The sequence below is a fragment of the Aaosphaeria arxii genome (genome assembly GCF_010015735.1).
Source record: "Aaosphaeria arxii CBS 175.79 unplaced genomic scaffold BU24scaffold_4, whole genome shotgun sequence".
NCBI lineage: Eukaryota > Fungi > Ascomycota > Dothideomycetes > Pleosporales > Aaosphaeria > Aaosphaeria arxii.
Genome location: NW_022983477.1, coordinates 1,119,259 through 1,147,024, shown reverse-complemented (window position 1 = coordinate 1,147,024; position 27,766 = coordinate 1,119,259). Strand labels below are relative to the sequence as shown.

Genomic DNA, 27,766 nt, shown 5'->3' with positions numbered 1-27,766 from the left:
GGGTAGTCAGTCTCACGGAGATGGTTGGCGCGCGGAAATGCAGCGGAAAAATATGGATACCATCCCACGTCGCTGTAAGTGCGCGGAGATGTAGTTGTAGTGTAGAAGGGTAGTGTAAGGTACGAGAATTAGTGTACCCAGAGAGGATTCATTCCATTGATTGAGTATTTTTCCACGTCGATCGGAATCAGGGTTCCAGACTGTCATGGAATCGGAATCATGTAGTGTCTCAGGGAAAGGGCGCGCATAATAATTCTTTCTCACCTCCTGACGAATAGGGAAATATGAATCCCGATTGCTCCAATCGTTCCGATTCATGTTCCGCACGTGCTGGCAGTAGTAGTCCTCGTTGGCATAGGGATGGACGAAATAGGAAAGACTGCCCTCCTTCTCTAAGATACCTAGGTACATAGATACATAGTAAACAATACAAGCCAGACAAGTCCTAGAGAGGCACGGAGAATAACTTAGTAATTGGCGCGAGGACTATTCGCGGTGGCTATTAGTTGTAACAATGTGGCATTAATTATTAGGAAGCGGGTAATGACCCTCCCGACTCCCAGCCAGGACGACTAAGATGAAGTGTTGCTTATTAACTTCTGGTGGAGAAATTCGAGCGCGGCCGCGGGACTAGTGCGGCAAGGCGGATGCGGAGGAACAGGTTGAAGGACGAGGATGGACAAGAAAAACACTCAAAGCAGATCTGAAAGATTGAAAGCATGCAATTCATGTGTGTATTCGTGGGAGACTTCATACAGAGAATAGATGAGATGGGAGGGAAAAGGTTTCGAATGCCGGACGACAGTGACCCGAAGGCGTCGCCGGCTATTGAAAACGGCTTGGCAAGGATGATGTGCGTGAGAGCGAACCGGCAGTAATGGAAAATTCTTCCGCGTCAGGAGGATCAATGCAGTCAACAGTTATGTTAGGTATGCTCAATGATTTTCCGAATGATAACAATTGTTGGTCTTGATCATTACTGGAAGACGAAGGAATAATACGATCCGTTTGAGACGACAAAATGAGAAGATATGACGTAGAATGGCATACGAAAGCTCAGAGCAGCAATAAGTATTACATAGCCACGGTAGCTTTGTAGTAAGGGGATGCACATACCAATGCGCCGGTTAGTGTTGATTAGAAGAACGTACGTCAACGGCCATCATCGGCGTTTGATCCCTAGTAGAGGGGTGGTCGATGGTATTGGAAAGAAACATACCACGCGCAACCTCTACACCAATTATATTTCCATAATTACCATGGCAGACTTTTCATGATGTTGTTAAAAGAGGTACGGAGTACTGTACCATACCACTAATGATACACTCCCCAATACCTACGAGTACAATGTGTACAAAGTGGGAGTACATACAAAGTAAGTAAGAGTGGTAGCAATGAGGCCGCGTATTCCGACCCTTATGGGAAGAGGGTTAGAGAGAAAAGGGACGGCCGTATGGAGTAGTAAGAAGCGCAAGGGACAGTAACCAGGTGTAATCATGCTGACTGTGTGTTTCTAAGTCGCTGAATGATCTGATTGATGATTGATGCGATTGATTGAGTGGGTGAAGTGGGATGGTGGGAAGCGCGGGTTGCCACTTGTGACGATGGCGGGGCGGTATTTTTCCTCAGGTGTGGATGAGGTGGTGGCAGCTAAACTCATTTCCTTACTGTGTATGGTCCTATGCCTACCTAACCTTTGCAATTCGTTTCCCAACAGTGTGTAACTAACTAACTAACTGTTACCCTTACCCTAGTAACTACCTAACCAACCCACGAGTTGCCTACGTTACAAAGTATCCCGCCGCCAGCTACCTATATACATCTCCCCGCCCTCAATTCAAATCTTCTTCCTCTTCTCTCCTCATTCCACTTCTTCACATTTCCAACAATCCAACACTCCCATTCCCACTCTTCACACATCACACATCACAATGTCTTCCTCTCTCGAGCAATTGAAGGCCACTGGCACCGTACGTTCCCCTCCTCCTCCTACCCTGACCCCACTACTATCAATCATCACAACTACCTCCATAACCACCGCAATCTCCCTTTACAATCTTCTCATCAATGCTCCACCGGGTCTCACCGGCTTTGGGGAGCGCAAACACCTCAATCAGAATTATCGCAATATTTCAAGACCCCAGACTGACATGCAGTGATTTCTATAGACCGTTGTCTGCGACTCCGGTGACTTCGCCACCATCGACAAGTACAAGCCCCAGGATGCCACCACCAACCCCTCCCTCATCCTCGCCGCTTCCAAGAAGCCCGAGTACGCCAAGTTGATCGATGCCGCTGTCGAGTACGGCAAGAAGCACGGCGGAAGCAGCATTGAGGACCAGGTCGATGCCACCCTCGACAACCTTCTCGTCCAGTTCGGAAAGGAGATCCTCAACATCGTCCCCGGAAAGGTCTCCACCGAGGTGGACGCCCGTTTCTCCTTCGATACCGAGGCTTCCGTCAAGAAGGCCCTCCGCATCATCGACGTATGTATTCCCATTTCCACACCCGAATCGCCAATTCCGGATTTACGATGAGATGCTAATTTTTTTGCTCTGAACAGCTCTACAAGGAGATCGGTATCCCCAAGGAGCGCGTCCTCATCAAGATCGCCTCCACCTGGGAGGGTATCAAGGCTGCCGAGATCCTCCAGTCCAAGTATGGAATCAACACCAACTTGACCCTCATGTTCTCTCTCGTCCAGGCCATCGCCGCCGCTGAGGCCGGTGCTTTCCTCATCTCTCCCTTCGTCGGCCGCATCCTTGACTGGTACAAGGCTGCCACCAAGAAGGAGTACTCCGCCCAGGAGGACCCCGGTGTCCAGTCCGTCGGTGCCATCTTCAACTACTACAAGAAGTTCGGCTACAACACCATTGTCATGGGTGCCTCCTTCAGGAGCATCGGTGAGGTCACCGAGCTCGCTGGATGCGACTACCTTACCATTGCTGTACGTATACCTTCTTTTGGTCATGTATGATTCGAGCACTTCGAGCAAAGAGCTAATGATTTCTCCAGCCCAACCTCCTCGAGCAGCTCTACAACTCCACCGACTCCGTCCCTAAGAAGCTCGATGCCTCCAACGCCTCCTCCCTCAACCTCGAGAAGAAGACCTACATCAACAGCGAGGCCGACTTCCGATTCGACTTCAACGAGGAGCAAATGGCCGTCGAGAAGCTCCGCGAGGGTATCTCCAAGTTCGCCGCCGATGCCAACACCCTCAAGGACATCCTCCGCCAGAAGATCCAGGCATAAAAAGTTCAAGCTCCGATATCGGTCGCTTTATGAGTAATATGAATATCACTGTGCTACCCCTTATTATTTCTCTATGAGATTGGACATTGAGAAAGGTTATTCCTTTTAAATCCAATATGGAATCTTGCTCTGGTAGTATCTAGTATGATGATGAAGATATCAAAAACAAAAATAGAATGTAATACCCCTCCAAAATTATATGGAACTTCCCGTGCCCTAAAAAATTGTACAACGACGAGCATCTTGCGTGATAAATAACTAATGCAGCTCCCCACTGCTTAGACTATGCTGCAAAGAGGGAAGCTGCTGTGTGTTGTTTCCGTGTTCCTGGCCATGTAGAAGTGGTGAAATAAAATATTACTGGTAGCTCCATAGTTGAATACTTGTACGGGGTCAATTTTGGGGGTTGGAATTGCAAGTATGAGTAAGGAATTGGGCCCAGAACTCCTCGGAATTAGTGGTGGACGGGCGAGTGAGCGACAAGCGATGAGCGATGAGGTGCGAAACGGGGCCTCGCTCGTTGCGTCACTCCGAAGAGAGCCCCGCTTAGCCCTTTAGAGGGGGGGGGGAGAGTGGAGGTGGGATGGCGAAAGCTTTCTCAGCCAGCTTGGTGGGAGGGGACCACCCCTCTCTTATTACAATTCCTCTTCCCTACCCTTACCTCGACTTCCCTTCTGCTCTCTTTTCATCTGCATATAACTTCACAACACATCCAACTACCTTCACCACTTTCTTCATCAAACCAATCTATCCTTTTATCAAACTTAAACAAACCGTCACAATGGTCAAGGCCGGTACGTCCACTCTTTATTTGTTTACCTCTAACAGCCACCATGCCACACTTCACACACACACACACCTTGCTGCATGTGGAGAAGCGGGGCATATTTCCGTGAGCCAGAATGAGCAGATTCTTGCTCACCACCTGGACCCCTTCGAGTCCATGATATTGTTGTCAATTGATTGGAGACTCGAAACCATGGGGGAGGGCTCAATTGGCCATCTATATATGTCTCCTGCTTGAGGACCCTGATGGCTCATGGCCGTTGGCGATGTAACCGATGCTCCCGTCACGCTGTCCCTGGCAGGAGGAAGGCGAACTGCTATCCTCTCCCTCTCCAATCAGATCAGCAATTCTAATTCCATCTACTACTTCAAACACCTTGATGGCTCGTTTCCACCCGCCGTATCCCTGACCTGCATGGCATTGGACTAACAGAGATTCTTTACAGTCGCTGTCCTCCGTGGAGACTCCAACGTCAAGGGTACCGTCACCTTCGAGCAAGCCAGCGAGAACGAGCCCACCACCGTCACATGGAACATCACTGGTAACGATGCCAACGCTGAGCGTGGTATCCACGTCCACACTTTCGGTGACAACACCAACGGTTGCACATCTGCCGGACCTCACTGTAAGCTGCCCTACCTCCTGCAGACAACATAGCTCGGATGTTGTCCATCCAATTCACGAATGGATCCTGACATACAATAGTCAACCCCCACGGCAAGGAGCACGGTGCTCCCTCCGACGAGAACCGCCACGTCGGTGACTTGGGCAACTTCAAGACTGACGGCCAGGGCAACGGCCAGGGAAGCGTCCAGGATAAGCTCATCAAGTTGATCGGATCCGAGAGCATCATCGGCGTAAGAACCTAAAGCTATACAGTGATCGTAATCTGTGAGAGATGGCTAACATGATCGCTAGCGTACCGTCGTTGTGCACTCCGGCACTGACGACCTCGGCAAGGGTGGACACGAGGACTCCAAGAAGACTGGTAACGCTGGTGGCCGCCCGGCTTGCGGTAGGTTTCTTCTTCCTTAGGACTACGTGATGCTTGTTTACTGATAGTGAATCCTATAGGTGTCATTGGAATCTCCAACTAGATCCTTCATACCAATTTATGACGATCAATACTGTCCTGCTCTAACAGCTCACATGGCACACTCTAAGCTATACATGAATGACAAGGTGTTTTAACAGAATGCAAATATCGACAGTAGAGGGAAGTTCTACTCTACAATAGTGGTATAGCTATATAAACCAAAGAATGGAAAAAGTACCTCACATAATACTCGTATCTTGTCACTGTCCTTGCCGTGATCCATCATTGATCGTGAATTCTATGGTACGTTTACTGCCAATAAGTAATGGATTGTCACTATTCCTCGTCGACTGATTGCTGGTGGTAATGAACCATTGTTTTCAGCCATGCGCATCAATGTGTGTCGGATACTTCGTACCTGAGGAGAAAGGCTGAAACGGTGAATTGCAAGGGACCTCACGTGCAAGCACAAAGCATGCCAGGGGGTGACGGTATTCGCTAGCTTAGCCCTCTCACCCCACAAATCCGTCTCGGTGGTTTGGGGGCAACCACCGCCGATTTCTAACAAGACACGACACCGTAAAGGGACAGCTACACTTTAACTTCCACCTCACCTCACCGACCCTTTCCCCATCACAACAACCACCCAACGCAGCTTCACAACCTTTCTTTCCCCAGACCAATTGGATACCTCTCTCCCCACCTTCTCTTGGTTTACTTCTTTTTCCCGAATTGCGGGTGCGTTGATCCCCTTTCCCGCCTACCCCGCCTGAATAAGCTATATCATAAACAGTAGAGAACACAGTAACTAACTGCTCACGCGGCCACACAGTTCCCTTTCCCCCACCCACCACAAATCCGATCCGATCCTCCATCATGTCCATTTTCGAAGCGAAGGTCAAGAGCGTACTCTCTGGAGATACAATCGTCCTTCATAACATTACAAACCCAAAGCAAGAACGAGTCCTTAGCTTGGCATTCGTTACAGCGCCGCGACTAAAGAGGGATGGCGATGAGGTTAGTTATATCCTACAATTGAGCCTGTCCTATGCGATGGCTGCACAAGGGAATGGCATGGATGTGCATGGTCTTCACTCATCTGCACAATGCGTCGATGCTTGAACGTCAATGCCTCATCTTATCCCTCGCATTTCGACTTCTCGAGTATCAGCTAACATGTGGTTGCGCAGCAATACGCCTTCGAATCCCGCGACTACCTGCGCCGCCTCCTCGTAGGTAAGGTAGTCCAATTCCGCGTCCTCTACAAGATCCCCACGGGCGTCAACCGTGAATACGGTGTCGTCTCATTGCCTAGCCGAATCCAACTACCTGAATCTGCCGTCGCCGAGGGATGGGTCAAGCTTCGGGACGATGCAGGTCGTAAGGAGGACTCCGGCGATGCCGCTGCGCTCCTCGAGAAGCTTCAGGTCCTCGAGGCGCATGCTAGGGCCGACTCGAAGGGTCTCTGGCAGGAGACTTCAAGCAAGATCAGCTCGACTTCCGAGCTCAGCGATCCCAAGAAATTCGTAGATGAGCACAAGGGCGAGCCCCTTGACGGTAAGCTTCAGCTTTCACAATATTATTGAAACTGGCTGACATTGGACAGCCATCGTCGAGAAGGTCCTCTCCGGCGACCGTATGATTGTCCGCATCCTCGTAACACCCACCGAGCACGTGCAAACAATGATCCTCATGGCGGGACTGCGAACACCCTCGACACAACGCACGAACCCGTCCGACGGAAAGGTGCAGCCGGCCGAGCCGTTCGGCGAGGAAGCACAGCAGTTCGTGGAGATCAGATTACTCCAGCGAAATATTGTCATCGATCTCCTGGGTACCAGCCCCAACGGACAGATCGTAGCGAACATCAAGCATCCCATTAACGGATCCATTGCACCGCACCTTCTGAAGGCTGGTCTCGCACGATGCACAGATCACCACACAACCCTCCTTGGACAGGAGATGTCTGTCCTGCGAAAGGCTGAGAATGAGGCCAAGCACAACCGTCAAGGTCTTTTCCAGGGTCACGTTACCCAGAAGTCGGCGGGCAACGAGAATGAGGCGGTCGTGAGCAGGGTCCAGAGTGCCGATACCATATTTTTGCGCAGCAAGGCTGGAACCGAGAAGCGTGTCAATCTCAGCAGTGTCCGTCAGCCAAAACCTTCCGACCCCAAGCAATCACCCTGGGGCCAGGAGGCCAAGGAGTTCCTACGAAAGAAGCTCATTGGAAAGCATGTCAAGTTCACCATTGATGGAAAGAGACCCGCCACCGAAGAGTTCCCTGAACGTGAGATGGCCACCATCAAGCTTCAGGACAAGAACGTTGGTTTGGCCCTCGTGGAGAACGGCATGGCCTCGGTCATTCGTCACCGTCAGGACGACACAGACAGGAGCCCCATCTACGATGAATTGCTCCTTGCCGAGCAGGCGGCACAGGAGGCCCAGAAGGGTATCTGGTCACCAAAACCACCAGCCACTAAGCAATACGTCGACTACTCGGAATCGCTAGAGAAGGCCAAGCGTCAACTCACTCTCCTCTCCCGTCAGCGCAGGGTCCCCGCAATCGTGGATTTCGTCAAGTCTGGTTCCCGATTCACCGTTCTCGTCCCCCGCGAGAACGCTAAGCTTACATTCGTCCTCTCTGGCATTCGCGCACCTCGTTCTGCCAGGAACCCTACCGAGCAGGGCGAGCCATTCGGCCAGGAGGCTCACGACTTTGCCAACAAGCGAACCCAGCAGCGAGACGTCGAGATCGACGTCGAGGACTGTGACAAGGTGGGGGGCTTCATCGGCACTCTCTATGTCAACCGCGAGAACTTCGCAAAGGTCCTTGTGGAAGAAGGTCTCGCGTCCGTCCACGCCTACTCCGCTGAGAAGTCAGGCAACGCCAACGAGCTCTTCGCCGCGGAACAGAGGGCCAAGGAGGCACGAAGGGGCCTCTGGCACGACTGGGACCCGACCCAGGACGAGGAGGACGAAGAGACGGCCGCCGGCGCTGAGACCAGCGGCCAGGCCACTGAGGCAGTCGCCCGAAAGAAGGACTACCGCGACGTTATCGTCACTCACGTCGACGATTCCGGCAAGCTCAAGGTGCAACAGATCGGCACTGGCACCGCCGCCCTCACAGAGCTCATGAACGCTTTCCGCTCGTTCCACCTCAACCCCACCAACAACTCTCCTCTCCCCGGCCCACCCAAGGCTGGCGACTTCGTAGCCGCCAGGTTCACCGCTGACGATGAGTGGTACCGCGCTCGCATCCGACGCAACGACCGCGAGGCCAAGAAGGCCGAGGTCGTCTACATTGACTACGGCAACTCGGAGCTGGTCCCCTGGACGCGCCTCCGACCCCTTACTCAGCCTCAGTTCTCTCCCACCAACAAGCTGAAGGCACAAGCCCAGGACGCCCAGCTCTCCTTCGTCCAGCTCCCGACCAATCCCGAGTACCTCGCAGACAGTATCCACTTCATCTCCCAGGAGACGGCGGACAGGCAACTCGTGGCCAACGTGGACAGCGTGGACCGCGACGGCACGATGTGGGTGACTCTGTTCGACCCCAAGGAGAGCAAGACGGGCGACCAGAGCATCAACGCCGAGGTGGTCAGCGAGGGCCTCTGCATGGTGCCCAAGAAGCTCAAGGCGTGGGAGCGCGCGTCGACGGACGTGCTGCAGGCGCTCAAGAAGCGCGAGGAGGTCGCCAAGCTGGAGAGGAGGGGCCAGTGGGAGTATGGCGACTTGACCGAGGACGACTAGATGACAACAGTCACAATCGTCGTCTGAAACACACACACACATTCTTAGTCTTATCCCTTTTTCATTTTTTGCATAGTGGGGTGGAGGAGGAATCAAGGCAAGCAAAATGGAAGCAGAAAAGTAAAGGCAATGGAATATCCTCAGCAAGCATCATTAGTGGCAGCGAACAAAAGGGGGGACTAAGTTCTGTGAACCCTTATATTAAAAAGTCAATGAGAAAAATGAAGAAAGTAAAACACACGCACACATGCCTTCCTCCTGTGCTGACTATTGAAGATGATGTCGTGAAATGAGCCCTCCATGGTTGGACCTTTCTACAGAGAAAAGGAAGAATCAGGTATGTACGTACGTATGTATGTATGTATGTATGTATGTATGTATGTATGTATGTAAGGAGGCACATTGCTATATGTACGTACTATCTGCTTTCCTTAAAATAGGTTAAACTTGAAATATCTAGTCCAAGGATGGTACTATACGCTAGTAGCAGGGAGGCAGCTGAGGACCAGAGAGTGAAAATGAGGATGAGGGTGATGGTGAGCAGTACATAGGTAGGTAGGGTACGTACATAGGTCTACAGGAGAAGGAGATAGGAGGGTATGTAGCAGAGGTATTGGGAAGTTCACCTGTTATGTTTACTTATTATGTTCACTGATACGTTTACTTGTTATGTTTACTGATATGTTCACTATATTTACTAAAACATTTACCATGTTCACTAAAACATTCACCATGTTCGCTAAAACATTCACCATGTTCGCTAAAACGTTCACTGTCTATGTCTACGTGCGCAATTCCTCTTCACTTTCACCAATACGTTTATTATCACCTTTGCTGTTCACCTTCACCTTCACCTTCACCTTCACCTTCACTGACATCTCACTTCGTCCACCCACCCAGCTAGCTTTGCAGAACAGCTCCCAGTCTGAGAGACAGGCGACAGCCATAGTAGCTTAAACATACATGTACATATGTACATGTCCTCAACATCTATGTCACAAGCATTCACATTCATTCCATCACGTGCAAAAAAAAAGGTCAGGCTTTGATAGAGAGATGAGTGAAGCAAAACAAAATCGTCTTCCGATACTATATAGAAAAAAAGCTATTCCTTTCCATCTGAAACTCTTCTTAGGGGAAGAGAAGACAAGGTAAAAGCCCGACGCCCGTTTCTCTAGTTACTAAGTGTTGGTACACTCCCCGGAGTATGGTGTTCTGGCATGGATCTTATGCAGCCGAGGTCCCTGACGTCTTTCACGTGCCCTGCGGTGCTCACTGCCCCAGACGGGAGGGGGGAGATACCGGGAAGGGGAAGAAGGGATGACACAAGGTGGTAGGTTCCAACTTCTAGGTAGGGCCTTCTCGCGTGTTGGTACGGGGGACGACGACGAATCATAATCCCCCCCAAACATCGTTGATATGCCCCGTCCAAAAGGTCATCCAGCCATCTGTTTTCGTTTTCCCTTCCTCTCCGTTCCCCAGGTTGTTCTCCCTCTCCTGCTGTTCGTGCGTGCGTGCGGGTGGGCGTGAAAGCGTCAAGTCGTCGGATGCGATCCTGGCCAGTTCCATGCTTCGAGGCGTTTTCCCACCGTTCATTCAATACTTTAGGCGTCGACACCTCCCCCTCCTCCTCCTTCCCTCTGAAGATTTCTTCGTCCAGGTCATTCCTGCCAGCTGCCAGTCCATTTCATAATCGTCATCGATCATCAACTCGTCATCTTTTTCACAACGTATGGGCTGTGCCCAGGCACGCCAACTGCCAAATACATGTGTGTGAGGAAAAAGAGAAAAAAAAAAAAAACATCAGAAACGTTGAACAAGTTAAAAGGAAACAAAAGGGGGATGAAGGGGGGTATTAAAGTCCACCAAAATCGAAAAGCCAAATGCCTCCCTTGGGAGCAGGTATTGTGCCAACAAGAACAGAAGGACGTAGTGGAAGAAAAAGATAAGAAACGGTGCTGAAGTGTAACGAAATCAGAAATACATCCGCTCGCTCAAATGGCCAGAGAAATGACAAAAATGTCGAAAGCTAGATAGGACTCGAAACATGAATAGATGCGTCGCCAATGAAATGCCACAGCCGTTGCGCAATCATACAATCCTCGATCCAAGTTGCCGACTTTCAAACTCTCAAGCCGGCGTGAAGATCTCTGAAAAGAAAAACAAATCCCGTTTGTGTGCGTGAGCACCCTTTCTAAAGCAAACAATACCAAATGTGACCTGCACTGTCGCGCGTAAAGGGCAATCCGCAAGTAGAGAAGAGGAAATGAAACGGAAAACAGGGGAATCGTGGTGAACAATACGCACTAGACAGCTTTTTTCGTCCGACGAAAAGGGATCAGCATCCAACAAGAAACTTTTAATGGTCAAAAGAACAAATTTTGGATCCAATCCGGTCCGCCCAATGAAGTAAGCTGTAGTGAAAAGGGGAATCGGGGTATGGTGGAAAGAGATGGAAAATCGTAAAGGAAATGTTTTGGAGGTTCCGCAGATCTTCACCGCTCGTCGATCTCAATGTCTCGTCGCGAACGGCGAAGTGGCTTCCGTTCCTCACGTCTGCTGTTGGAAGTACGGACGCTCCTCATTGACTGAACTTCAGCCTCCCGTCTGGCCTGGTCGGAACTGGTGATGGCCCTTCTCGTGCCATACATGCTACCTCTTTCGCTGCGGTAGGTACTTTCGGTATCGCGCTGATTGGCGATGACAATGTCGGCCATGCCGTCCTCAGCCGGGTTGATTTGAAGCGTCCGGCCTTCCATGTCGCCAGGGAGGTGTAGGCTGATCGGGTTGGAGGCATCGATCCTCAATCGGATGTCACCGTTGTTCCCATTGGTAACAGTGGTACGGTTCGACTGGCTGATGCGGGTCTTGCCTCCACTGTGCGAGGAGCCATCCTCATCATCATCGTCACCAGGTCTCACCACTCGAGAAGTGCGCTTGGCGGCCCTGTGGGTGAGGTCGTTGAAGGGAACATCGTTTCCGCGAGTCTGCCTCTGATATGCTTCGATGTCGTTCACAGCATCCTGCATCTTCGCCTGTCGCGACGGACGACTGTCGTGCTCAGTAACTGTCTTGCGGCGGCGGAGTGGCTGCTGCGGGGGCTGTGGAGCAGGCTCTTCCTCGTAGAACTCCTTGCGTCGGCGAGGTGCTGGAACAATGGCATCCTCGTCGTAGACTTCCTCCTTGCGGCGACGCTGAAGAGGCATCACCTCTTCTTCCTCGTAGAAGTCATCTTTACGGCGGCGTTGTGGTGCGACATCATCTGCGTACATGTCTTCCTTGCGGCGACGCTGAGGCCTTTCGTCTTGGTAGACTTCTTGGACGCGGCGGCGCTGAGGAGGTACGTCGTCATAATCGTCGGACTCGGAGTCGTCAGAAAGGCTCTCCACATAGATCTTCGACTGGCGTTTGCCCTCAACGGCGGCCACATGTGACCGGCGTCTCTCGATAGCCTCGTAGTTTCTGGGACGGCGTCGATCCTCGACTTCGATAACCTTTTGTCGAGGCTTGTCCTCGAAGTCGTAGACCCTCGAACGGCGTTTGTCCTCGACATTGTAGTCGACATCATATGCTTGGATTTTGCGACGACGGGGCTTCCCATTCTCGACAATGACCCTGGCATCCCGAGTATCATAGGCTGACTGTGTCTTGAGGGGCATCGAGGGCCGAGCCTTCGACTGAGCTCGAGCCTGGGCAGAAGAGTTTGCTCGTGAGGGTCGTGACTCTCTCTGCTCTCGAGGACGCTCGGAAAGGATGTGGGGCTGAGACACTGATGCGCGTCGCTCCGACGGATAGATTTGGGGAGTCGTATTGGGGCGGCGGTGGAGGCTCGGACGACGCTGGGGGCTCGGACGGTTCTGCTGAACAGGGGCTGGCGTGAGCTTTGGAGGCGGCATCAGAGCACGGCTGTTCCTCCTCTGACGGCGTTCATCGACTTCCTCCTCTTCCTCCTCCTGTTCTCCCTCGGAAGACGAGTATTCGCTCTCTGACTCCCCAGTGTACTTGAGTTGCTTCTGGGGGAGGGGCTCCTGCCTGACGAGGGCCTGCTGGACCTGTGGCTGGGGAGCATAGCGAGCCGAGGGAAGAGCCTTCTGTTCTTGGGTGACGCGAGGCTGACCATACATGGAACCACGAGCGTTAAAGCTGGCGGAGCTGTTGCGAGTGGGCATGTGAGGTCGCTGCGGCTCGTACGGTGGTGAGGTCTGCTGCATCTGATGCGGCGGGTAGTAGCCATGGGGCATGCCCGGCATGGGAGGTTGGTACATTGGGTGTACCTGGCCGCCGTACTGTTGTTGCATTGCGGGATGCTGTTGGCCTGGGTGTTGCATGACGAAGTGAGCAGACATGGCAGGTGGAGGACCATGTGGTTGAGATATTTCTTGTGGAGGAGACGGATAGGGGGCGGGCACGTTGGACATGTTATAGGAGTAGCCGGGCTGCCTGGGGTCACCGTGGTAGCTCTGGGGCCGAGCACGGGCGTTGGATGACGAGCGTCGACGTGTAGTTGTAGTAGCAGGTTGGACAACTGTTGAGCCGTGCATGTACGAAGCCTGTCGGGTGTAGGTCGGGGAATTAGGAGAGGTATAGGAGGGCGCGACGGGATCTGAGCGCGTCGAGGGCGGATAGGAAACGTCCACAGCGGAATCGAGATGAGGCGGAACGGGGCGACGACCACGGGTGGTGGAGGTGGAGGTGGTAGGGCCAGTGGAGGAGACGCACTTTTTGCAGGTTGGGTCGGTGCAGTCGACACTCCTAGATTCGGTTGGGCGACGCTCCCTAGCGGGCCTGTTCCTGGACGAGACCGAGGGAGCTCGCTGGAGAGGCTTGACGGGACTGGTCTGGTTGCTTCGCCTGCGGTCGTCACCCAAGGTCGGTCTCCTCTGGGCAGGGCTGGGAGGAGTTGGGAGGAGTGGTTCAGGGTCTTCCAGATGGACCGGAGCGACGGGCGGGCTTTGCGAGTTTGCACTGAGGGCGGAGTCAGCGCTGCTCACGGTCGCGGCGGTATGGCTGGAATACCCAGAGTCGCTTTGGCGGTCGCTGAAGACGACCTTTTCGGTGGGAGGGGATTTGTCGACGCCTAGATCGGAGGGGTGCGATCTTTTGGCGGTGACGTTTGCCTGGCTAGCGGATGGTGGCCTATTGAAGTTGGAGACTTTGACACTGTCGACATCGCTGTCATAGTCCTCGACTGTCGGGTTCAAGGACTGATGAGAGGTGGATGCAGTTGCGGCGGCCATGGCGAAGAAGTGACGACGATGATCACGACGACGGACAAAACGACAGCGACGGCAGCGACGACAGAGCCGTTGCCGGCTGGTGTCGGTTGAGGTGGATTTTTGTGGTTATGAAATGTGAGGATGTTGTTGTTGTAAGTGGAAGGACGAGAAGGCAGTCAATGAGTAATAAGAGTGTTTAAGTGCGGGAAGGATGATGGTCAGCGAGAGAGAGAGAGCGAGAAAAAAAAGAGTCGACCAGTCCCCGGCAGGCACACACACACACACACACACACACACACTTTCTTTTCCCAGTAACACAATTTACTGGGGGGGGTGTTGATGGTAGCCTGTGGTAGGGTTGGGAAGGGGGGAGGGGGGGGGGAGGAGGCTTAGGGTAAGGAGGGCGGCTGTTAGGTGTTAGGGTTGGGTTGGGCTGGCCCTTTTGCCTTGCGTTTCCTTTGGCGTGTGCGTGTGTGGGACTGAATGTACGGAGAAGGTACACACAGTACTTCCGTAGAGTAGAAGTAGAGTAGACGGTAATAATGGTGTCGTTTTGGGTTCTTGGGTTGGGTTTGGAGCGATCACACTACTGTACTCGGGTTGAGGGATGGTGTATGGTCTGCCTTGCAAGTGTGCCAGTCTATGGTAGAGACGCGGGACGGGGCGCGGTATTGTATCGATAACGGGTAAAACAGCGACGGCGCCTCACATAACCATACCAGCAGCAACTGCGATCGTCCGGGTGGAGAACGAAACTCATACGATGATCGTTTTGGGGGATGAAAAGAAAATGGATTTTCCTTTTTTTTTTTTTTGGGAGTGACGTGTGTGCGTGTGTGCTAGGATGATTGCTGTTTTGGGGGAAATGTTGGCAAGTGTTACGGCATAAGAGGTGTGCGTGTGTTGTGTGTGTGAGTGAGTAAGGGAGTTAAAAAGGGTAGGAGCAGGAGCAGGAGCAGGAGCAGGAGCAAGAATAGAAATAAGAGTGAGGATTGTAGAGTAAGATGGGAGTAAGATGAGATGAAATAAGAATATCCTCGGTGGGTTTGGCAGGAAACAGGCGAGAGATGGGAGGCAGGCGGGTAGGTAGTAATAATGGTAATGGTAAGAGCACAGGCACACAGGTAACGGCGGTGGTAGGCTGTAGAGTGTCCGCAGCGCAGTAACTAGAGTGTCCGCTGTAGGGCTTCAGAATCTCTGGAGGTCTGAGTGACGGAGTACGTGGATGTTGGTGTGTTGGTGTGGTGCTATGACCAGTAGTAGGGCAGAGCAGGGCAGACAGCGATGACTGACTGACTGACTGACTGACTGACTGAGAGTGCTAATTAGAGAATAGAGTAGTTGAAGAGTTGAGTGGAGATGGTGATGGTGAGGATGAACGAGAATGAGCAAGACGAGAAAAAGTGGATAGGGAATTGTGTGAAGAGGAAGAAGGCCTGCTCCCTTTTCTTCACTCCTGTCTTACCTTTTCGTTCTTTCTTTTCTTTTCCGGGCGGGGATTTTCCTCTTGCTCTCTCTTCCATTCATTCATTCATTCACAGTCATCAGGGCTGCCGGGGGGATGCTGGATTGCCGGGATGCTGGGATGCTGCATGATGTTTAAATAACGGACGACTAAACTCCTGTTGGGCTCACGCATGGTGGCGGCGGTAATGGTGGTAGACTGACAATACAGTTTGCAAACTACCTACAGACAGGTCCGTACACTAAACTACCATTATCATTAGTACGTACCTGTACTCCGTATATGGCGCATACTCTGTAAATTGTTATATTGTCTATGTGCGGTGCAAGTGTGCCGTGTATGTGTGTGTGTGTGTGTGTGTGTGTGATTGACATATGTATCCCACATCCTTCAGAGTTCAGGACCTGGTCATAGTAAGGGGGGAGGGGGAAGAAAGGCATTGATGATGATGTTCGCAAAAAGCCGTGAGAGGGTGGGAAATGGAGAGAAACACGGCACGGCTCCATTGTCACCACTGGCAAAACATAGTCTGTAACTCTGGAGTCGGTTGTGTTGTATGGTGATGGGTGTATGGTGATGGGCCACGGCACTAATGGGGGCGAAGGGGAGATGATCCTGGTTCTTTCTGCTGCGGTTCCGTAACACGCGCGCGATGGGCAGCAAGACGGCCGTGACGAGTGACGAGGAAGTATTATCCTTGTTTCATGCGAGCGATGCGATGCGATGCGATGCGAACCAACAACGGCTTTGATGGGATGGTCATTATTATTGTATTGTGACTACGGATCTTCGTTTCTTCGTTGCAAGCTAATCCACACAGTACGAAGGGGCATCCGTGTATCTTTACTGTATCTGTATCCAGCGTGCATCCATAGAGTAATGATTATACTGTGTACGGTACCCAGACTGTACACAAATACTATGGAGGCTGTAGAACTAGACTACGGAGTAAACCACCAATAACCACGAGTACCTGCGAGGTACTTTACCACATACAAGTTATTACTATGTACCGACTGTAACTAGTGGTACTATGGCCCGTCGCTCCACTGCCCCTACCCATGTCCTCCCTCTACCAAACCATCCACCATCCACCATCCACCATCCGCCATCCCAACCGATCATCTTCAACTTCCTTCTTCCTTCTTCCCTCCACCCTGGGTCTGTCCTCTTGCTAGTGCTGGTATCCACGTACTCGTACTACTGATACTACTACTACTACTACTACTACTACTACTCCTACTCCTGCTAGTTACAGTAATTAGTTGATCAATATCTACTGCTATCGACGGGTCGTCGGTCGGACCAACATCGAGATATTGCTTCCTCCACCCGTAATAATGAATCTCACAATCTCCTGACATCAATGTACTCGTCTCACTACTAACTAGGGAGCAGTGGCATCTGATATTCGTAGGTTGGTGTGTGCTGCTCCTCTCCGTCCATTAATGGCTTACTCCATAATCTCCAGCTCATCACGGGACATGATGAGACTCTACTCTGTACCTAGTTAATACTCTGTATACGAGTAGTTACGGTATGAGTGCTGCTGGGTACTCGTGCACCTACATAGACAGTAATTCAATGGATACTGTCTATGTCTCGCCTGTTGGTCTCGCCTGTTGGTCCCGCCTGTGTATCTTCAGCCCTGCAGGCCTTCCTCCCCCATCACCCATCGCCCGAAAGTTGTATCCCATCACCACACCGTCTCGACTCTCCCCACACGTTTGATTCCGTCATGTCGCCCTTCCCTTACCCAGAGTATGGTGACGCAGCTGCAGTACCGGCCTTTTGCTATTTGTAACGCAGCACTGGTATCCTCCATCGCCCACCACCTTCTGCTCCACAGCAGGCAACCTGCAGCAACGTACAGCAACCTCTTCCTACGCTTCACCTCTCATCTCTCGTCTCTCACCATCATCATCGAGCTAGGGTCCATCGCCCGCTGATGGCGATTAGACGCTACTGCTTTAGTCTCATTCCTCTTCCCCTCAGCTGCGCTCTTGTAACTACTCCTGCTGTACGATACTGTAGATTGCTCGCGACTCGCTCCCTGCGTATATGTCATGATCGCACATGGTCATCTCTTCGCCCACCCCATCCTCCTCCACCCCCCCTCCCTCCCGAACCGGCGCCGCGCGCACTGTGGACGCCGTGTCTTGAGGTGTCGATTGATTACCGGGTCTACGTCCAGAGAGTGGTCTAGAGAGTGCTCGTATACGGACGACGGGCGTCCCACCTCCGACCACGCTGCCAGACCAGGCCATGGTCCAAATTTCACATGCACTCATGCTATAGGCCAACTTTATCTGTAATAATATAATTATCATGGATGACCGTGAGAAAAAAGCAAACATCGACGGTTTAACCCAAACCCAAATAGACCTTCACAGCTAGCAAGGAACAGACAAGAAAACAAAAGAGAGAGAATCATGTATTAATTACACCCAAGACCATCCGTCCGATCGACGAGCGAATCATGGCCATTGCGCAAGGTCCGGCACTTTGCTGGCCCTGGAAGGAGGATTCCTTCTTCAATCTACCCTACCGGGGATTTCCTCGTGAGTCGTAATCATACAAACAAATCGCACACCTTCTCGGATGAATTACTACTATCTACTATCAACTTTGACTCGACTCGACTCGACTCGACCCGAGCGACAGTCAATACGCGGACGGTGCTGGGTTGATTGTCATCTCTCATCCATCACTATCATCCCAATTTGCCGTGTAGAGCGAGGGAACGATCATCTCCTTCATGTGAGTAATTGGCCGGCGCATGGTTCTGCCGACGGGGCTTCCCACCACCACTCGTCACCCCCATGATGACAATCGTGATAATCATGATAACAACCATCGTGCATCAGCGAGTCAAAGTGCATTGGATGCAACAAAGTGCGGGTTGCCCTACCCTGCCTACGTCGCAAGCTCCCGGCACCTGGACCCATCGCAGCTGTTTGCATATTGAGGATGCGCGTAACACAGCAGTAGCATTGACTAGCGGATCGTATCTTCTCACGATAGGGAGAAGCAGACGCAGAAGAGAAGCATGCTCCTATCACCCACCTACACAAGCACAAGGAATGCTAGCAGTACTGAGCAGTTACAATCAAGCATACTCGTAGGCTTGTTCAAAATAGGGATGGTAGGGGATAGCAGGGATGACAGGGATTGCGAGGATTACAATATTCGTCTGAGCCGGACTCGTGGTCGAATCGAAGAACATGAAACCGAAAATCGAAGCCCCAGGCTTTCACGCTCTCTCCACTCCACTCAGCACTGTCTCTGGTCCAGCTCCCCCTACCACTCCACTCCAGCATGCATCCAGCTCTCCAGACTCCAGCTAGCCATGCCTCCTCCTCTCCTGTTGTGCCGCCCTGGGACTGACATACACTACGGTCCCCTCTCAACGCCTGTCTACACTACTCTGTGTACACTTGCTGCGATTGCAGGTGGATATGCTTACCCTCTCTGACTCTCGCTTCCATCACTCTCCCCATCATTCGACCTCTCCTTTTTCTCCTACAGAATCAGACCGAGGGAACCCCCGGAACCTCCACCCACTCTTCTTCCATCTTCTTCCTGCAACCGCCTCGCCCCATTCTCTTCTCGTGGTCTTCTTCATTCTCACCGCCCTCTTGCTCTTGACTCTACGGAGTATTCGGCTAGCAATTCTACAAGGAGCGACCTGCCTGTCTGCCTTCTTGCCTACACAGGTACTACGTACTCCGTACATACATAGCACATAGTACGTACACAGCGGTCTGCATCATCTGGCCTGGGTTCGGCTCTTGCCCTTCCCTGTAATTTATAACGGCAGCCATTCCCTCCTTCCCCTAGCGGCTGATCTTTGTCCATATCCGGTTCGCTCTTTCCCCAAACAGCTGTTATTTTCAGAACCTCTTGTACTCCCGTCACCACCAACCATTGACGTCCACATCAACATCAACATCATCTACTGAATCGTCATGTCCTTCTTTGTTACCATTCCCATTCCCAATTGCTTCATCAATCTCCTCACCTGTTCAATTAAGTATTATTTTCCTCTCGCCCTTTCAAGTACTCCATACTGGCTTCTCCACACTTCTGGTCACTAGACCCGTCCTGCGCCAAGGCATGCAATACATAAATGTTCATTTTCCCTCATCAGACCAGCCACGTCAGTTCGCCAAAGAGAAACCGCGTCCGCCATGCAGGAACAACAACTCACCTCCACCCAGTACGGAGAAGACTGCCCATTCATCAAATCTCCTGCCACACTAATGGAAAACTCTGTGCTCCATCCCTCGCCACCCACACAATCCCTGACCTGACATCTTGTCGCCTTTCTCTGTGAATGGGCAACCCCGTCCGCTTCCTGCAAATCGCAGTCTTCCAGAACACCTGGTCCCCTCACCACCACACCCACCTCCATTATCTGATCCAACAGTATATAGCCACCTGTAATCCGGTGTAACACTCCCGCCTCCTCTCCTCTCCGACCAGGTCGCCTCGCCTCCCATTCCCTCCGGCCCGCAAACACCTGCTGACCCCGCCCGGCTGCCTTTCCGGTGAACAATATCGAGACTGGCACTAGCTACGATCCTGATCTCAACAAATTCGTGGCCGCGAGCGAGGAAGTGATCGGCTGGAGCGATTCGACGATTACTTTCCGGCTCCAACCGCGAAGTCTGACCACGAGCGTCACGCTCACGCTCACGCTCGCCCTCACAGCAATGCTCGTACTTCCGATTGCGTGCTGCAATGATTTACTACACTGTCCCACGTAGCCATAGACTCCACTGCATACAACGGGCAGACGGGTGTAATTGTCCTCTCGTCATATGTTCGATGACTGCGTGGGCGTACACCGTGTATTGACCGTCATCGCCCTAACTTTCGGTGGCCATTCTATATCACGACTGCTCATCCGCCAGTAACGTTGCACAGTATAAAAACCAAGTTCGGGCAACATATTCTTTGCTATCCAGCCTCGGTCTCCTGAACTTTTGATCTTGGCCAATGCTTACCCACCCTCTTGCCTTTCAGTGCTTTGACATCCCCCATTCCTCGTATCACTGTGGCTTTTGTGGCTTCGTATGTTTTCACGGAGCATATTGATTTGGTATTCCGGCACCTCCTCTGCTTCCTTGCCTAACATGTCGTGCCACGAGACAAACACTATTTCACTCGGAAGTTGCGATGGCCGTATGGAACTTGGTCAGTGACGCAGTTGACGACACGTTCTGGGCGGTCCGCATCTTCGAGCTCGGCTTGTTGGCTCAATGACATCCACGCACGATTGCCGAATCACCATCTGAATGTCTTTGAACGACCGAAGACTTCCGTGTTGACCCGTCCGACATGCTAGGAGGGAGTTGAATATCATCACAGCTATGCCGGGCGGAGGCACTGGTTCGTCAATGACAGCCTTCCTGAGCCTTGCTATAGCAACAAGAATCAGCCCAGAGAAGCCCGATTACGCCCATTCAGATCTATGGCTGATGGACGCTGTGTGGCTTGCCATTGGTGAGATTTGTACAACACTGGTATTTCGTCTTTCCTTCCGTGTTAGGGAAACAAAACTCGAGCATATTCGTATAGCTAGTAGCACCAGGTACTCCCACACGGACGCACGGCTTTTCTTTTTCAAAGAAGCAATGTCATTGTCAGAAATTCTACGACGACGCTCGAGCTGACGTCTTTTTCGAAGGTCGTGCTCGCATGATGCATGGACGAACCATACAAACGGACTCCGGGTCCCGTCGCGATGCGATGCGATACGATGCGATGCGAATCTCACTGTTCTCCTCCCAAGCTTCGACCCTTATATAATCTGCGGAATATCTTCCGAAAGACCTATTTTTATCACTTCGAGTCCTAGCTGTCTCAATCTAGTTATGGTGCGATATAACGAGCCTCATCAGCGTTTCTTAGCACGAACTGGTGGAGCAACCGTGCCTGGCTGCCGCAAGAAGTTAGGCTTAGGCCTCGGTGCGGCTCTTCTGCATCGCATTCTGTAATTTTTCCTCTTCTTATTTTACGAGTCCACACTAGGTACTGTATGTATGTACAGTACTGTTAAACATCCTAGTTGTCGAGATCCCGCTCCAAGGGCCCTGCGAACCACCTGGGGGTCCCAATTGGACATTGGAAAGCCACCAGGTCGAAAAAACAACGTCGACCCTCTGACTCACATCGTCATAATCCCTTCGAAGCCCGCAATGGCTGCCCGAAAAACCGATTGGGTACCCATCCCATGGACTTCCACGTTCCTTGCGATTCCACTTTTCCTACCTTCGCCGCCCTACGTCCCCACAAAACCTGCAAATCTCTAGCCAGAAAGTAGAAGAGTGGGCCACGAAAAGGATGCCCAACCTAAACATACTCTTAGAACCCGCCGGGCGGTTATTCTGGGTACCCAGCTGAGCATTTTCGAAACGGTCGCAAGAGTGGCCAACACTGTCACGTCGCATTATCACACGAAAGAGCTGGCTATTGGTTTCCCGTGGCCGTTGCTGTTGTTTTGAGGCTCACGGAACAGCAGCAAGCAGGATGGGTATTCTGGAATTTCTACTCTGCATGCATGCATGCATGGTGCGAACACACTGCAAGCGCGGCCGGGAGGGTCTGCTGGCAGTCCAAGAACAAGCAGAGTGACGTCGAGTTGCACGTTGGATTTTTGTTTTGGGAATATTGTTTTCGTTGTTTTTGTTTGTGCGGGGAATAGTCGAGTCACGGATGCGTATATTGAAGCACGCCCGGTTTGTTGTCCTCTCTCTGTCCCGCTAACTACGAATTTGGACCCCGTAATTACTCCAAACGAGAAAAAAGCACAATTGCTCAAGGCTCCTCACCGATGGAGTCCGCTCATCCGGGATATCCCCAGATCTATGGTACCCGCAGGAAGAAGTTATCCTCTGATCCATCAAATCTAGGCTTTTATGCGGTCGAACCATCTGAGGGTTTCTACTCGCGTTCAGAGAGATCTTTACGCTAACTTAGGACACTCTTTAACACTAGATAACGGACCCGCCACCCGAGCTCCGCTTCCGAACTCGAGAGAGGACATCTTCTCCAGCGTGCGAGGATGAACCGGACTCTAAACCTTGTGATACACAGGTTCCAAGTATTCCTCTTCCACGGCGACCAAGATAGAAAAATCAAACATGGTCCTAAACGAGGGACACGGCGCACACGATAGATCCAGAAGAAGAAAATGACCACCCGACGAGATCTCCTGACCAGAATAAAGAAAAAACTACTTACGTCCCGCGACCACCCTTCCACGAGGGGCCCTTCAAGACAAGGTCATCCATGCTAAATAAATAGCTGGAGCATCCACGACGTGCACAGTAAGCCTTCCTGTCCGCAGCGTCGAAAACGGAAAAGAGATAAGAAAAAGAAACGGGTTGTCTTCGCTTTGTGCGAGGGAATTTCAAGAGAGGGTGGTGGGTTTTGTTCGAAGGAACGGATCATTCGATTCTTGTCGTCTTTTTTCGTTACCTTGATCAAGGAATCGTTCTTTATCGTTCTACTCTACGTAAGCCCCGCGTTTGGTTCTCTGAGGGCACCAGAGAATGACGGTGAGTGAAGAAACGATAGTTGAACCCATAGAATCCTATCAACGTACAGACCACATACATATATTTTCTCCCAGTCCAATCAAATGACCAATTCAGACGTTTCCAGCTCTCCCGTGAATACCATACCATTTATCCGTCTATCCGACTGTCGTCTCCTCTCCCCCTGCTCCAGACAGGAGTATCTTATGTAGGTACTGCGTAATCACTCAACTCAACTCATACCCCATACACGCGCCCCTCCCTCCACACTGCTGTCCTTACACCTACCTACTCATACACACAAACGCTTCATACCACGAATGCAATAATCCCCAATCTCAGCCTATCGTCCTCGCATAATCCCAACATCTTCCCCTCGTCCCCTCATCCCTCTACAAGTCGCCTATGCCCTGGTGATGAAGATTTAACTTCCAGACAGACAGACAGACAGACGGAACGTAACAATCCTTGGAGGCAGGACTGTAGGAACTAGTAGCGGAGCGGAGGAGGCAAGGACGTGAGACCAGACTTTATCGATGTATATACGCTGGTACTGGCACCGGCACCGGCACCGGCTCTGATTCTATACACTGTATTCTTCATCCTTTCTGTGCTTCTTCCCCCCCATCTCTTATAGGTGTGCTTAATCCCCTTCTCTTGTGTTCTCTTCTCTTAGTTCTGCTCACAACAATCTATACTTTATTACAATACAGTACAGCACATCTAACGTGACTAAACACCTAGGAATCCTACAGGAACATATCTTTTCATATAGCTACTATACTGTTATAAGTGACATTCCTCTCTGTTGATAGATAAGGGATAGTTGGGGAGGTGGTGAGTGGTGAAGAGAAGAGGGAAGTGAAGAGGGAAGTAAAGAGAGGTGAAGAGGGAAGTGAAGAGAGGTAAAGAGGGAAGTGAAGAGAGGTAAAGAGGGAAGTGAAGAGAGGTAAAGAGGGAAGTGAAGAGAGGTAAAGAGGGAAGTGAAGAGAGGTAAAGAGGGAAGTAAAGAGTTAAATATGTTTAGTTATTTAGCTATGCAGGATTCTAAAATGTTATAACTTATAGGATTTCTATATATAAAGCTGTAGTAGCAGCAGTAGAGATAGTTTACTTAAACGCTACCTAGACAGTTCTTGTATTTTGTATTTGCTTTACTATACTATGCTATGTAGAGTAGGTAGGTAGATTGCATTTAAGATAATAAGAGGATATATAAAGGCCTTTTAGGATTTATATTTATGAAGGGTATACTATATTATAGACACGTAGCTACGTAGTAGCCCTGTGTAAAAGGTAGATTACCTCTGTTGCTCTTGAAAAAAATTAGCCTAACATAATAACAAGACATGCTTTTGTTTATACATTTTCAAATTTCATTTTCATTTATATTTTTTTTCATATTCTTGTATGAGAGAAATGTTACAAAGAGCAAGTACATCCACCCTAAAGTAAGATTGCAGTTGGAAACGCCGATTGCATATCCCCAGCATCCTTTTTCTTTACCTGTCCAACAAATCTCGGGGTGAGATTTGCGGTACATACTCCAATCATCCGCACTACATCCTCTCCACGGGGTTGAGACCCAACAGCCTCATGCCGTTGTTAAGGACTTGCCTGGCAGCAGAGTACAGAGCCAAGCGGGTGATGTTGACCTCCTTGGGGATGAGGGTCTCACCCTCGCGGGCGTTGTTGATGACGACGAGGTGGTCGTATGAACTTGAGACCGCGTGGGACACTGTTGGACGACTGGTTAGCATCGGTATTTCGGGAAATATATGGGCATTGCGCGAAATTGTGCAGACATCAAGGCAGGGATCTGGAGCAAGTAGAAGGGAATACGTACTCTTGAATAGGTAGGTCAGAATGGTGGCAGGCTCTTGCGTCTTGACGGTGTTGATGAAGACGTCTGGCCAGCTTGCGAGCTGTTTGATGAGTGCCACAGCGTGAGGTTCTGTGAGTGCGGAGAAGTCGACAGTGGACTACCGTTCACGTTAGCTTTCCTGTATTGAAAATATAGTCGTCAGTGTACACCTACGAGGTCGGCAGGAATCTCCGTCGGGATCTTAGCGGCAGCCAATTCGGCGTTGCGAATGATGGAGCACAGGCGAGCATGGGCGTCTTGGAGATTGTCAGTTGATTACGTATCCAAGGAACCTTTGCCGTTACTTACATTGGAGATAGGGACCTGTGTCACCCTCGAAAGATGTCATTCGTTTCATGTCGACTGTGAGTGGTCAGTAAATGATGCTCCTCAGATCAAAAGTGACATAAGTTGTTCATACAGTCATAGTTGTTGATCCTGGTTCTAGTTAGCACTTTCCCTTGTAATATTCAGATCGTGTACGAACCTCTTGCCCTTCATGTCCTGGACCATGACGGCAGAGATACCAAGGGTATCTGCAGTCTTCTCTGGGTCTTCAACCTGGGCGTACTTCTTCTCGTTTGCCTTCATGACATCGTGCATCACCTCTTGCACATCACTGGAAGAGATTAGTCGATGTTTTTGTACAAAATATCATCGGTCTTACCGAAGAATGTCATCCAAGAACTTAGCTGTGCCCTTGCGGGTGCTCATTCCTAGCCAAGTCAGTATCTTAAAGTTACGGGCATGATAGCAGATATCCTACCCTTCACCATTCCGAAGTTGATGTGCTGGCACTTGTCTGAGACGTCCTTGCGTCCTGTTCTAGCGGTTAGCTTCCTGTTTTTTACATCTAGTAATGTCGGGCCTTACCCATGGCCTCCTCAATCTTGAAAAGCTGTGCAAGATGAAGATCTTGTTGCGAGGCGACGACGTAAATCATTTTGCTTTTGACAAGTCAGCTAGTTACACTATGTTTTAAAGAGTTTAAAACATACTCAAAGTGGTATTGGTCCATACGTTCGAAGGCAGCACCGATATCTCGAGTGAGGTAGAGCCTACAGCGCTTGTTAATATAATTTAGAACCGATCTGCCTATAGGCTAAACTTACGAAGTTCCGTCCTTCTTCTTGACCTAAATCGCGAATTGAGTCAGCTCAGCTGAACAAGCATAGAATGATGATGATCTGGCCCTGAACTTACAATCGCTTTTCCGAGCTTCTTTGAGTACTTGGTCAGATCTACGATGACAGCACCCTCTGAGTCCTCGGAAACACCCTTCTCCTGCATAATCCTGCCAGCCTCCTCCATGGACTCATCCTTGACCTGAGATTCACCAGAGTAGACGTCATATCGGATGTTCAAACGAGCATAGACCTGCTTGTACTTCTCGATGGAGAGGTCTCGGAAACGCTTCCAAATGTCGAGAGCCTTCTGCTCACCGTCAACCATGCGCTTGAAGTAGTCACGGGCTTGCTGATCAACACCATGCTCCTGAATCTGCTTAATCTTGGCCTCGAGTTCGCTGTTGTCTTGACCTTCTTGCTGCTTGATCTTCTCAGTCAATGCCTTGACCTCGTCCTCTTCGTCCCTGGAGATCTGGGAGATCTTGACGTATACGTCTGCAAATTATTAGCAAATATAACCAATCAAAACATTCCAGTCATCCGGAACCATATTTCTACAGTGATTTCGATGGTGACATACCGTACAGATGGCCAATGGGGTTGTTTTCCAATTCTTTCTCGGATCCGAATTTATCAAAGCCCACAGCCAAAACACCATACTGCTTTCCCCAATCACCCAAGTAGTTCATGCGGATAACATCCCATCCAGCGCCCTCGTACAAGTTCGCAAGGAAACCACCAATGATGGTACTTCGGAGATGGCCAGCGTGGAATGGCTTAGCGATGTTGGGAGACGAGAACTCGACAATCATCCTCTTTTGCCCGTCCTCAGGCTTTGCGGGGTCCTTGAGGCCGAAGTAGTTATTGAATCCGTAGGACTCGCCGGCACGGAGGATCTGCGGGAGGACGAGTTTGGTCAAGGCTTCGGGCTTGAAGAAGAAACCAACGAAGGTGCCGTTGACAACAGGCTTCTCTACGAGAGGCGATTCGGGGAAGTTGTCACCGATTTCCTTCGCAAAGTCTTGCGGTTTCTTGCTCTTCTGCCTCAGAGCTGGGACTGCCAATTGCAGATCACCATTCTCGGGTTTTGCGGTCCATGCCAGAGTCGGATATATGATTGCCTTGTCTATTCCTGTCTGTTGCGCCAACAGGTCTGTAATATGCGAGCGGTAGATGTCGAATGGGTTCAATTCGGGGTAGGTATTGGGTTGCTTAGGTACGTCGTTCAGTCCCACCTTGCTGAGGACGTTCGCGATCTCGTCGATCGAAAGAGCCTTGCTCGTCGCCATGGTGTCGTTTGGTCTAAAGTGCAAGGAGTCGCGGCGGGCTGATGGGGTATGGAATCGCTGAATCGAACCCTTTGAAGTGGAATACGGACGTTTCGAGTTGGTGAAATGTAGGATGTAATCTCTTTTTGTGCTGGAGTAGAGTGTCCTCTGTGGCGAGGAGGAACCACGGTAGGGTGGTCTAGGAATCCGAGGATACGGGATGTGAGTCAAAGAAGTATGAGTGGTCGCCAGCGGCCGAACCAAAGAGAGATATGAAGAATTGAAAGGGTAGAAAAAGGTAGAGAGTGCGCGCTGCATGCAGGAGATAAATTGAGAACTTAGTCACACACACACACTCACCAGTTGGAAGTATAGTTAGTGGGGTAGCTAGGCAAGGGAAGAATCGCACTGCAAACTGTCACGCTAATCCAAAAATTTCGGAGGGGCACGAATTTAC

At 50.9% G+C, this 27,766-nt stretch overlaps 7 protein-coding genes across 7 annotated transcripts; 3 read left to right on the top strand and 4 right to left on the bottom strand.

Annotated features, from left to right (window-relative positions):
- Positions 1 to 1,890: 1,890 nt before the first annotated feature.
- Positions 1,891 to 3,465, top strand: BU24DRAFT_421914 (transaldolase 1). The gene is made up of 4 exons (XM_033527846.1): positions 1,891 to 1,970; positions 2,169 to 2,486; positions 2,564 to 2,947; positions 3,016 to 3,465. The coding sequence occupies exons 1-4, from the start codon at positions 1,932 to 1,934 to the stop codon at positions 3,250 to 3,252; spliced, it is 978 nt and encodes a 325-aa protein (XP_033383956.1). The 5' UTR covers positions 1,891 to 1,931; the 3' UTR covers positions 3,253 to 3,465.
- Positions 3,466 to 3,951: 486 nt separating this feature from the next.
- Positions 3,952 to 5,250, top strand: BU24DRAFT_421912 (uncharacterized protein). Its single transcript, XM_033527845.1, has 5 exons — positions 3,952 to 4,421; positions 4,485 to 4,664; positions 4,745 to 4,896; positions 4,958 to 5,054; positions 5,114 to 5,250. The coding sequence occupies exons 1-5, from the start codon at positions 4,292 to 4,294 to the stop codon at positions 5,134 to 5,136; spliced, it is 582 nt and encodes a 193-aa protein (XP_033383955.1). The 5' UTR covers positions 3,952 to 4,291; the 3' UTR covers positions 5,137 to 5,250.
- Positions 5,251 to 5,650: 400 nt separating this feature from the next.
- On the top strand, positions 5,651 to 9,069 carry BU24DRAFT_421911 (uncharacterized protein). Its single transcript, XM_033527844.1, has 4 exons — positions 5,651 to 5,813; positions 5,908 to 6,092; positions 6,266 to 6,632; positions 6,682 to 9,069. The coding sequence occupies exons 2-4, from the start codon at positions 5,952 to 5,954 to the stop codon at positions 8,823 to 8,825; spliced, it is 2,652 nt and encodes an 883-aa protein (XP_033383954.1). The 5' UTR covers positions 5,651 to 5,813; positions 5,908 to 5,951; the 3' UTR covers positions 8,826 to 9,069.
- Positions 9,070 to 11,320: 2,251 nt separating this feature from the next.
- BU24DRAFT_408813 (uncharacterized protein) lies at positions 11,321 to 14,062 on the bottom strand (the record flags this gene model as incomplete). Its single annotated transcript, XM_033525880.1, has 1 exon — positions 11,321 to 14,062. One exon carries the CDS (start codon positions 14,060 to 14,062, stop codon positions 11,321 to 11,323), a length of 2,742 nt encoding a protein of 913 aa, XP_033383953.1.
- Positions 14,063 to 14,831: 769 nt separating this feature from the next.
- BU24DRAFT_421909 (uncharacterized protein) lies at positions 14,832 to 15,636 on the bottom strand. The gene is made up of 2 exons (XM_033527843.1): positions 15,507 to 15,636; positions 14,832 to 15,353 (listed from the first exon to the last, which is right to left on the bottom strand). The coding sequence occupies exons 1-2, from the start codon at positions 15,570 to 15,572 to the stop codon at positions 14,970 to 14,972; spliced, it is 450 nt and encodes a 149-aa protein (XP_033383952.1). The 5' UTR covers positions 15,573 to 15,636; the 3' UTR covers positions 14,832 to 14,969.
- A 1,777-nt stretch (positions 15,637 to 17,413) lies between these two features.
- Positions 17,414 to 17,985, bottom strand: BU24DRAFT_181845 (uncharacterized protein). The gene has a single exon (XM_033521628.1). The coding sequence runs from the start codon at positions 17,861 to 17,863 to the stop codon at positions 17,516 to 17,518; it is 348 nt and encodes a 115-aa protein (XP_033383951.1). The 5' UTR covers positions 17,864 to 17,985; the 3' UTR covers positions 17,414 to 17,515.
- A 6,624-nt stretch (positions 17,986 to 24,609) lies between these two features.
- On the bottom strand, positions 24,610 to 27,330 carry BU24DRAFT_347468 (arginyl-tRNA synthetase; the record flags this gene model as incomplete). Its single annotated transcript, XM_033523524.1, has 13 exons — positions 24,610 to 24,788; positions 24,897 to 25,032; positions 25,089 to 25,171; positions 25,224 to 25,277; positions 25,336 to 25,352; positions 25,402 to 25,533; positions 25,582 to 25,630; positions 25,681 to 25,734; positions 25,788 to 25,861; positions 25,913 to 25,972; positions 26,027 to 26,049; positions 26,118 to 26,536; positions 26,622 to 27,330. The coding sequence occupies 13 exons, from the start codon at positions 27,328 to 27,330 to the stop codon at positions 24,610 to 24,612; spliced, it is 1,989 nt and encodes a 662-aa protein (XP_033383950.1).
- Between the last annotated feature and the right edge of the window lie 436 nt (positions 27,331 to 27,766).